General features: G+C 41.5%; 1 protein-coding gene across 1 annotated transcript in view; it reads left to right on the plus strand.

The window, feature by feature from the left end:
• The first annotated feature begins 5015 nt into the window (after window positions 1-5015).
• The window catches only part of LOC121925220 (amine sulfotransferase-like), an 18205-nt gene continuing 12164 nt past the window's right edge, over window positions 5016-11056 (plus strand). The window contains exons 1-3 of the mRNA XM_042457080.1: window positions 5016-5104; window positions 7767-7919; window positions 10104-10312. Of these exons, the coding sequence (XP_042313014.1) occupies window positions 7778-7919; window positions 10104-10312 (351 nt within the window). The 5' untranslated portion in view covers window positions 5016-5104; window positions 7767-7777. The remainder of the gene's footprint in view (window positions 5105-7766; window positions 7920-10103; window positions 10313-11056) is intronic.

Genomic DNA, 11056 nt, shown 5'->3' on the forward strand with positions numbered 1-11056 from the left:
GGTAGAAGGTTTTTTCTTTGGCTGTAGGGAATTAATTCTAAATAGCTTATCAGTTTCTACTTCTAGGTACTTTGTTTTGATCTCAAGAAAACTAGCTAGTGGTGGAATTATTTTTACATAGAGGTCTTTATTTGATTATTCTACAGCGCCCCTGAGCTTGAGGCATTTCTTTCTATACCTCAACTCCTGTAGTAAAATTAGGTTCTCTTTGCTTTTTTTGTTGCTCTCCTGGTAGTCTGGCTGTGTCTTTTAAATTATGCGTCTTCTGTTTTTTCATCGATCTTACCTTTTAAGGAGGACATGTCTTTTGTCAACACATCCAAAGTCTTTTCAAACTTTTCTAAGCCTTTGTTCAGATTGTTGTTCACTTCTTTCCTATGTTCTTTTAATTCATGTTTAATTGTTTTTTTTAAATTCTTCAGCTCTTCCATAAATGTTTGCATCTGTAGAGATTCCTGTGCTTTAGCTGGCATTTCTATTGAGCCTCGTCTGTTACTCTATGCTTTAGCTAATTCTAATCTTGTAGCAATTGACATCCCTTGATATTAACCAGAAGAAGAGAGATTGATGGGAGAGGTGTATATGTGTGTGTGTGTGTGTGTGTGAGAGAGAGAGAGAGAGAGAGAGAGAGAGAGAGTGTGTATCTGTCTAACTATATAACATTGATCAACCCCCCAAAAAGGATTAAACATAAATACCCTAAAACTCTTCAATATGAATACACTAACTTTTTGGGCAGATTAGTGCTAGAAATGAGTCTTCCTCTAGAGGAGGGGAGGACAGGGTGATGGTATCAATTTTCATATCAGTATCAATAGAGGGGGAGACAGGTCAGATGGATCTAATGGATCTAACCTAGTCTGAAAAGGCCTGCCAGAAGAGATCTGTCTTAGTAGCCTTTTTAAAGGCTTCCAAGGTGGTAATATGGAGGATCTTGTCCGGCAGGTTGTTCCAGAGCCTGGGAGTGGCTGATGAGAAGGTCTTCTGGGTCATCACTGAAAGTCTGGTCTTCTTAGGTTGTAGCAGATTCTTCCCAAAGGACTGAAGTATGAGGGGAATTGTATGGAAGTAGGCGCTGCCGCAAGTAGTCAGGACCCAAGCCATGTAGGGCTTTAAAGATTAGAACCAACACCTTGTACCTTGCCCAGAAACTGATAGGAAACCAGTGGAGAGATTTTAGAACCGGTGTAATATGGGCAGTTCTGGATGCGCCTGTGACCAGCCTGGCTGCCATATTTTGTACCAATTGAAAGTCTCCAAACTTGGCACAAGGGTAATCCCATTACAGAAGTCAGGTCAAGAGGTTACCAGTGCATATACTACTGTTTCAAGGTCTCCCTGCTCCAGGAAGGGGAGCAGCTGGCATATCAGCCAAAGCTGATAGCAAGTGCTCCTGACCGTCGCATCCACCTGAACTGTCAGCTGAAGAGACGAGTCGAGGAGCACCCCCAAACTGTGGACAGAGTCCTTCAGGGAAGGTGTGACCCCATCCAGAACTGGCTGGCATAACTCTATTTCCGGATTAGGGGTCCCTATTACAAGTACCTTCATCTTACCTGGATTCAATTTGAGTTTGTTTTCCCTCATCCAGTCCATTACCTCATTAAGACAGGCATTCAGAGGGGAGATGCCATCCTTAGTCACTGCATTAGTCTGAGACATAGAGAAATATATTTGGGTGTCACCTCGCCCCATGTCTCCAGATGATCTCACCCAGTGGCTTCATTGGGGACAGAATTGTGCCTTGAGGGATGCCCAACTTGAGCTCCCTCTTGGCCAAAAAACAGTCCCCAAATGACACCATCTGGAATCTGCCCGAGAGGTAGGATTGGAACCACTGCAAAGCAGTGCCCCCAATACCCAACTCTCCCAGGAGTTCCAGAAGGTCAATGGTACCAAAGGCCACTGAGAGGTCCAAGAGCACCAGCAGAGTCACACTTCCCCTGTCAATGCCCAGACAGAGATCATCGATTAAGGCAACTATGGCTGTCTCAACTCCATAACCTGTCCTAAATCCGGTTTGAAATGGATCTAGAAAATTTGTTTCTTCCAAGACTGCTTGGAGTTGAGTGGCGACTGCCCTCTCGATTATCTTGCCTAAGAATGGTAAAAGTGAAACTGGCCTGTAATTGTTCCTGTCCAGGGGGTCAAGGGAAGGCTTTTTTAGAAGTGGTTTAACCACTGCCTCTTTGAGGCAAGATGGAAGACAGCCTTCCCTGAAAGATGCATTAATTATGTTTTTAGCAGCATCTTGATTTTATCTCCCCCCTGGACGGCCAGCCAAGATGGACAAGGATCAAGAAAGCTAGTCGTCTTTTTCATATTCCCAAGGAGCTTGTCCACATCCTTGGTACTAACCGACTCAAAATGATCCAGAATAACAGTATAGGCGGCGGCGCTGGATACCTCTTCTATCACCTCTGTTGTAAGGCCAGTATCCAAATTGGCTCTTATCTGAGAGATTTTGTCTGCAAAGTAGTTCTTCGCAGGAGCGGAGAAATCTTTATTTGGTATTAGATGTTTTTCTCCTCGTTACTGCAACTCTGTTTCCTCTGTCTGTGGTTAAAAGCTAGCTTTCAATCCTATTCTTCTTTCAATTCATGTCTGCTGCTATACTTGTCTGTCTTGTCTCTGTTGTGGTTCTCTCTCTGTTGCAATCCTCATTTGCTTTTTTCAGCCTCTCTTTTGCTTCTCCAGTTTTCCTTCTATCTTTCAATCTTACCCTTTAGTGTTGTTCCAAACTTCCATTCCCTAGTCTCGTCTTGCTATCTCTTACTATCTCTCTTTTGTAGGGTTTCCCCAGTTTTCCTTCTCTCCTCCTCTCTCCCTCTTCTATTAGATCTAAGTGTCTTCTTATTGCCTCCCCACCCTAGAGAAGCTTGCTCTGATTCACTGCCTTACTTCTTTACCCCTGTGTCTATTGTTATGTGGCAGCTATTTTAAAGCTGTCTTTAAACTTTTGTGCTTTTACGGTGGGACGGGTGATGCTTTAAGAGAGACCAGGTGGCTTTGACAAGTCCAGGAAAAAAATTCTCTCTCTCTCTCTCTCTTTTACCAAAGCAGTCAATCCTCTCTCTCAAACTTTCTTTCACCAAAGCAGTCAGATTAGTTTAAATCACATTTTAAGTCTAAGTCCAAGAAACTAAATATCTCAAATTGTAGACAGGTATCTCCCAGATTATTTCTTAAGGGTTGAGGCATCTCCTTGATCAATGGGGAGTCTCATATCCAGTCTCCTGTTTTTGAGTTATAAAATGAAGTTAGTGTGAAACAACAACTTTTGGGCTTCTCCTTCTTTTTAATTTGCCTTATAATTTGATCTACTTCTCAGGCTAGGTGGCTAGATGAGTTAGCCTACGCTGCCAAAGGGAGGGTTTGGTTGCTTCACTGGATGAAGACACCTGAATAGTAATAGCTGGGGGTTATCCAATTCCTCCTCCAAGCCCCAACTCTCATTTCTCTTCCCGGAAACATGATTCTGGGGGGGTGGGGGGTGTCTTCTATTCTTCTATTCCCTCTGAAACCCTCCTTTACAGGGATGAAGTGCAGAGCTTTCTCAGGCACATCCACTTGCCTTGAGCTGCAGAACTGGAAAGTTTGGGTGTGAGGTTTTAAAGGTCTTCCGCTCCTACACCCACTCTACTGCTGCTGGCAGGATGGTGTTTGGGGGCAAGCTTTTAAAGGTCCTATGCACCTACACCCACTCTGCTGCTGCTGTTGCTGGAGAAATGGTGTTTGAGGGCAAAGTTTTAAAGGTCTTCTGCTCCTACACTGCTGCCATCGCTGCCACTGCTGCGGCTGGAGAGATGGTGTTTGGGGGTGAACTTTTAAAGGTCCTCTGCTCCTATGCCCACTCTGCTGCTGCTGCTGCTCCTATGCCTCAAATTAATTAAAAATTGTGTCTCGTGATTAAAGGGAATGTAAAACCACAGCTAGACCCTGGCTTTTTTTTTTTTTTACCACAAGTAGTAATATCTTTTCATATTTCTTGGGACATTTGTCTGTCCAGCTTCAATTCACCTATTAGAAATAAATTCACACACACTGGATGTAAAATTGGGCAGAAAAATATACACTGCTTGTGTGAAGGTGCAGTGCAACTTTCATTTGGATTGTTCAGTCTGAAAACAATGGATAATAGAGCAAAGTAGTTTCTTTCAAGATAGGTGAAGGTGAGCAGAAAGCAGTTTTATGACTAGAAATTTGTGCAGAAAGCAACAATATGCCAGAAAAGAACAATATGACACTACATCTGTCTATTTGGAAAATGCTACACACAACAATGTTATTATTTTCTGGTTACTGCTAAAGACAGTTATTCAGTCACTTCTCTTGTTTCTTCTGATATATTTATCTGGCCTAAATGTCACATTTCAAAACACCTTTTTGCTCATTAAATTTCAAGAACCAATAAACTGGATGCATGACTGAAAGTGATCATTGCTGTGTGGGAGCAAATGCATACCATGGAGTGGAGGCTGATGTCACTGTCACAGTTCCTTCCCCCATGTGGGCCAACTCCTTGTTTTGGCCTGAAAAGTGAAGTTTAGATGGTGTTTGAAATAGAAGAAAAAAGCAGGAGGATGCTGTGCATATCCTGAATAAATTTATCAGTTTATCTCATATCAAAATGCACAAACAAAGCCTTCATCCCAAAGAAGATTTCAGGATGATGTACGCAAAGATCGAAGTCATCTATTAAAAGATATATGATATTTTAAAATACAATAAAAACAATATTTCAGAAAGGGTATTGGCTGATCTAACATTCTGATGGTTTGATCTGTTAATTACACATTTGATGTGACTTGGGTTATGCTAACATCTGACTTTTCCTTCTTGCATGCTCCCAATTTAGTAGTAAACAACAATGTCAACAATGTTTGTATATGGCAGTTTGTATAATGATGAACCACTTTAGGTAATGATTTACTAAATGTCATCTTCTATTTAAATATTTGGCTGCTGTTAAAAGAATTGCAATCCACTAGTATGTACTTTTAAATAGCTGGATTGTTGGAGGTCTGCAAGATCAGTTTGGAACATTAAATTGAAGTGATCCAAGCAGCAGAAGATCCTTTCCTGACAACACAAAATTCAGGAGGTAAGTGCTATGTAATATAAACATTTATGTTAGCTTGTTAAAGAAACAAAAATGCTGGTCAAGGTTTTGTGGCAATTGTTGTCAGGAGAAGACCCCCATGACAACAGATGTATGAAAATGTGCATCCTGCAAAACACTATTTTTTCTTTCTGATGTCAGAAAAAGTGTGTCAGGCTCATTTAAGGAAAAGCAGGATCTGAATATAGCAGAAAAAGAGCAATTTCTCTTTCTGTACTGGAGACACAATGCTGAACTGTACCCTGTTATAGTTATTCAGTTGCCTGGAAACAATAATAGGCAATAATTCTGGGCTATCCTGATTTGGTGCAATCAGGTTTCTTGATTAACCAAACACAGATATTAAAAAATAATAATTTTGTTTTAATTTAATCATTTATGTATAGTGGTACTGCTGCTACCCTACACAGTAATAAATCTCACCACATTCAGTGGGGCTTTTACAAGTTGTCAGGAAATCTGCTCTGTGGAAAGTTACTATTGCTGCTGTCTTCCTTCAAGTTATTCCCATTCTCAAGTTGAGGGGGTGCATGGCCAGGGAAAGAGGGCCCTTCACTGATGTCTCTTCATCCACCCAGTAAAATGTTAGCCAATTGAGTAGCTAAAGAGTGTGGAAATGGTACAGGATACTAGCAAGGAAGGAGAGAAGGGGAAATACCAACCACACATCTGATAGCCACAAATAATCCCTGTATCCATTCCTCACAAGCAGAATCTGTGGAAGCCTAAATCAGGGCTGTGCCATCTAACATAACTGAGCTCAGCCAGCCCAATCCCAGTGCCATAGCACACTCTCATAAATCTGAAGGAATGCACTTCACACAAGAGACTATTATCCTCAGAACTTGCTTTGGAAATGTGCACCTTAGTGACAAGAAGAGCTGTGTGCCATGAAAGCTACCAGGGTGTATACTGAACGCACCTTAGTCACAAGAAGAGCTGTGTGCCATGAAAGCTACCATGGTGTATACTGAACGCACCTTAGTCACAAGAAGAGCTGTATGGCATGAAAGCTACTGGGGTGTATACTGAATGCACCTTAGTCACAAGAAGAGCTGTGTGCCATGAAAGCTACTGGGGTGTATACTGAACACGTTAGTCAATTCACACACGCACACACACATATATATAGGTTCATATATGTACAGCTGTAATGCTTGAACTGTATCTTGGATTTAAGAAGATTCTTGTGCATGGTTATAAATCAGGAATTAACACAGGTTCACAGGTCTCACAAATATCTGAACATATACACATACAATGTGAACACGTATACAGTGTAACACATGAAGATTCCTAGTGAGACTAAGGCCTGTTACAGACTGCCAAAATAAAGCTGCTTCAGGTCTCTTTGGAGGAATGCTATTTAAATGATGCATGCGTCCTAAGAATCCGGAAGCTGCACCAAAAGCTGCACACTGGTGCTTAGGAATGGAGTATGGCTTTGGTGCAACCTCCGGACTCTTAGGACCCATGCATCATTTAAATAGCATATCTCCAAAGAGACCCGAAGCAGCTTTATTTTGGCAGTCTGTAACAGGCCTAACTCTAAGAGAAGATACAAACTCTTGGACATTAGTAGACAGAAGTGTTCCTCTCTCTCTCTCTTTCTTTTACCAAAGCAGTCAATCCTCTCTACTCTCTAGAGTAGGCTTACTGAATTAATTGAATTTGCTAAACAATGCAAGTTCCACTGATTCAGTGGCCTTCCTCTAGTTGCAATTAAGGAGTTTTTTACACAGCAGAACAATCCATTTTACCTTTTCTGGTCTGAATCCTCTTCCAGTATGCAGCTAGGTACTATCACACCAATGGAACTCCAATTTCGCCACCGATGCCTCCAGCCAAATGCAGCCCAGCTGCAGCCCAGTTTCCAGGCATGCTTCAGTGGTCATTTTTCAAAGTTGTGAGCTTTCTGGCTTTGAAAAGCAGTGCCTGGGAGCTGGGCTGCAGGCAGGCTGCACTCGGCTTACAGCATCGGCGAGGAATTTGGTGCTCCTTTGGTGTGATAATACCCAGCTGCATCCCAGAAGAGGATTCAAACTGGGAAAGGTAAGGTGGTTTTTCTTGCTGTATAAAAAATTCCTAGATGTCAGATGAAAGCTTTAATTTTTTTTAAAAAAATTGTTGTAATAAGTGGTCCATATGCTATAAATACCTTTATATGGTCAAGGGCCCTCTCATACTCTACAGCTATAGCACTATCATTCCACTTTAAGTGCCATGACAACATCCTGTGGAATTCTGGGATTTGTAATTGGGTGAGGTTATTTCAAATTCTGAGCCATGGAGCTCTAGTGCCTTCCCAAACTGCCAACCCCAGAATTCTTTAGGACGTACCCATAGCATTTAAAGTGGAATCACTGCACTACAATTGTGTAGTGTGGAATTTATTGATGGGGAGTAAGCAAATTTTAGAACTTTGTAGTGTTTTGAGCAACTCATAAGCTTTGTGGGTCCTCTTCCTCCTCCTCCTGCCTCTGCTGCTGAGTATCAGCTGCAGCAGCGGCATATTTTTGGTGGGTTTTTTTATCTCAAGAGGACAGGAAAACTAACTGGATTTAACTAACATTTAGAATAAAAGGATATATTTTGATATCTCATTCCACCTAACAATTCTTATTTTCTTGTATTGTTCTGTTAGCAGAACTAGTAATGGAGCCATCAGAGAAGTACCTGTTCAAACACAAAACATGCTATTTTCCCCATGATCTGGTCACACCAGAATATATAGATTCACTGGAAGATTTTGAAATCAGAGACAGTGATGTCTTTATAGTCACTTATCCAAAATCAGGTGAGATTGGTGATATTTTCCTTGGAAAAGAGGTTGCATTATACAGAATTCCGTATACAGATGAGATTTCTAGCTGATTAATTCATGAATAAACATTTTGAGAGTAGAGGTGGCTATTCAGGACAGAGATATATTATGGTGAGAGAGATGTATCAGAGAGAACACTAGATAAAAAATATTCTTTGAATGTATGTGAATTAACATACCTTATTAGTGTGTGTGGGGTGTGTGTACAGTCATCCTCTCCATATTTGCGGCTTTGATATTTGTGGATTTGATTATTCACGGATTTCATTAATATGTTCTCTCTAGGACTGTCTAGGTCCTCCAGTGCAACTCTGTGGTCAACTTAACTAAAAGTTGCACTGAAAGACCATTTGTAGCTACTCCAGTGCCATTCTATGGTCAGTGTATGTTGACATGACCACAGAGTTGCCCTGGGGACCTAAGAGATTCCTAGAGAGGTGTCCTCTCGGTAAAAACAGTGTTTTTGTTATTTGTGGTTTTTCCATATTCACGGGGTTCTTGTTCCCCTAACCCTAGCGAATATGGAGGGACAATTGTATATGTTATCTTCTCCATCTTTGGAAACTGCCTTTGACTGGAAGACAGTGCCTTGAACAAAATAAACAAACCTTCTGAGACAAATGTAAAGAAGCACACGAAAAGAACATGATGCCATCTGTCAGGTATGCTTTGATTGAGATTTTCTGCATGGCAGGGGGTTGGACTGGATGGCCCTTGTGGTCTCTTCCAGCTCTACGATTCTATGATGGGCCATAGAAAGGCATGTTTGAGGGAGGACAGACCCAGGCCAAAGCCCTGCAGGGAGCAGGCAGAACATAACATTACTCCTATGCAGCTCTGTGTCGTTGCCAACTTGTCAGATGTTAAACCATAAGAGGTGCTGTTGCTTATAGGTAGATAGAGGGAGGACAGGGAGGAGGCAATTCAGAGGGGAAAAGGCATCTGGTTTTGGCTACAGTGGAAGACAAAACAATAGTGTACTCCTAGATGAAGTACACCATCCTTTCTTTTCCCTTTGGAGCTGTGACCAGGCAGTTCCCCACTGAGTTACTACTCCCCTCCCATCAGTAAGCAGCAGCAGAATTTTGACCTTTGTGTACTAATTATTGTGCATTTATTTTGATTAACTTGTGCATTTTCAGCCACTGAAGGAAGGGATTTTTTTTTGTTTACTGTTCATATTTTCATCCAAAAGCATTTAAAAATATCTGCATCGCTTTGTTGCCAATTTATTTCTCCCAGATATCCTGTGAAACTTGTGTGTGAATTCTTGAGACAAGAGAGCTATTTCTTTTTTTAAATGTCTCAAGAGGTTTGAAAAGGTTAATTTCATTCAGAATTTCAGATCCAACTATTTTCCATCTGTTTTTTTTAAAACCCTACAGTTCATCCTAACTAAATGTACCAGTGAAGGAGACAGTGGTGTCACTGGGGAGTGCAGGGAGGCACACAAAAAAGAGAGGTGACACCTGGCTGAGCACACACACACACACCTGTAGCATGCCATTTTACTCATGAGTAAGCTGATGCTTAGCAGGATGGGAGAGTGCAGAGAGCAGCAAGGTAAGGGGGCATGCCTTTTGGCCCCACTCCCTGGAAGCCCCACCCCCACCCTGGGTGACACCCGAGTCAGTCCCTTAATTCTGCAAATACAGCCTAGGTTGACATAATGAATGTATTCATTTAATCAGTTGTTGTAATTCATTCTCATGTGCAAATACACCATGTGATGTCTTACTGAAAGTAATGGAAGTACAGTGGACCCTTGTTATACGCTGGGGTTTGGTTCCAAGATCCCCCATGGATAACAAAATCTGTGGATGCTCAAGTTCCATTAAATATAATGACATAGCAAAATGGTGTCCCTTATAAAAAATGGAAAATCAAGGTTTGATATTTGAAATTTATACTCTTTTTGAACAATTTCAAACTGTGGATGCTTGAATCCACATATAAAAAACCCATGTATAAGAAGGGCTGACTGTAATGGAATCAGAGTAAAGTACCATAGTACAACCATCTTGTTCTAGTGAGATCCATGTAGGAAAAATGACAACAATTACAGCTGAAGGTGCACTCTCCTAAAATTGGAGAAAGGCAGGATATAAAAGGTACCGCGATGACCAAGGATGAATAAGGCTTTTCATATTCACACAGGTACCATATGGACACAGCACATTTTAAGTCTGATTTACTATGAAAGTCATCGAAATCACACAGAAGACACTGACCTGTTAGACAGAGCTCCATGGTTGGAGTACAACATCCGCAAAAGAGACTATGTCAATCGCCCATCACCTCGTCTCTTTACTACCCATCTTCCCCACAACCTAGTGCCAAAGGGATTGAGAAGTGGTAGAGCAAAGGTAGGATCTGCTACATCCATCATTTCATGTTCTTAATTAACTGAAATGACTTGCTCTAACTGCACTGAGTTTACCAGAAGCACTGAACCAGCATAAGGTAAACATCTGCAGGGCAATTTCCAGAAGTGAGCAAGGTCTGTAAGATCTAGCATGATCTAGTGGTTTGAACACTGGACTATGAGTCTGGAGACTAGGGTCTGAATCCCTGCTCAGTCATGGAAACCTACTAGGTGGCCTTGGGGAAGTCACACTCTCAGCCTCAGAGGAAGGCACAGACCAATTCCCTCCTTAATCACAATTTATAAGGGAGTAAAAAGAAGTCTTTCTGTGCTACCAAAAAGTTAGGGGGAAATAGTCACCAGGTGAGCCTCACTGCAGAAAAAATGTGCAGAAGGAGATACGTTGACCATAGAACAAAATCTAAATTAAACATCATAGTGATACATTTATAAAGCTAAAGAAAAGGTGCAGAAGACATCACATTAGATTCTGAAGTGCACTGGCTGCTTCATCTGGTAAAGATGGTAAGCAATCATGGAGGAATAGAAGACTAAGGCTGTTAGAGTCACAGGGCAATATCTTGTTTGAGGTATTCATTTGAATTGGTGCTGGAAGTGGTATCAGGACAGGTTCAGTGAAGCTGGAGGTCACACCTTTTGCCTTAATAAGGGGTCTGGGCACTACTAGTGAAAGAGAAACAAGATAATGCCATTCTCCATTAGCTGCCACAGGGTATGTCCTTTT

The sequence above is a fragment of the Sceloporus undulatus genome, chromosome 1, assembly GCF_019175285.1.
Source record: "Sceloporus undulatus isolate JIND9_A2432 ecotype Alabama chromosome 1, SceUnd_v1.1, whole genome shotgun sequence".
Lineage (NCBI taxonomy): Eukaryota > Metazoa > Chordata > Lepidosauria > Squamata > Phrynosomatidae > Sceloporus > Sceloporus undulatus.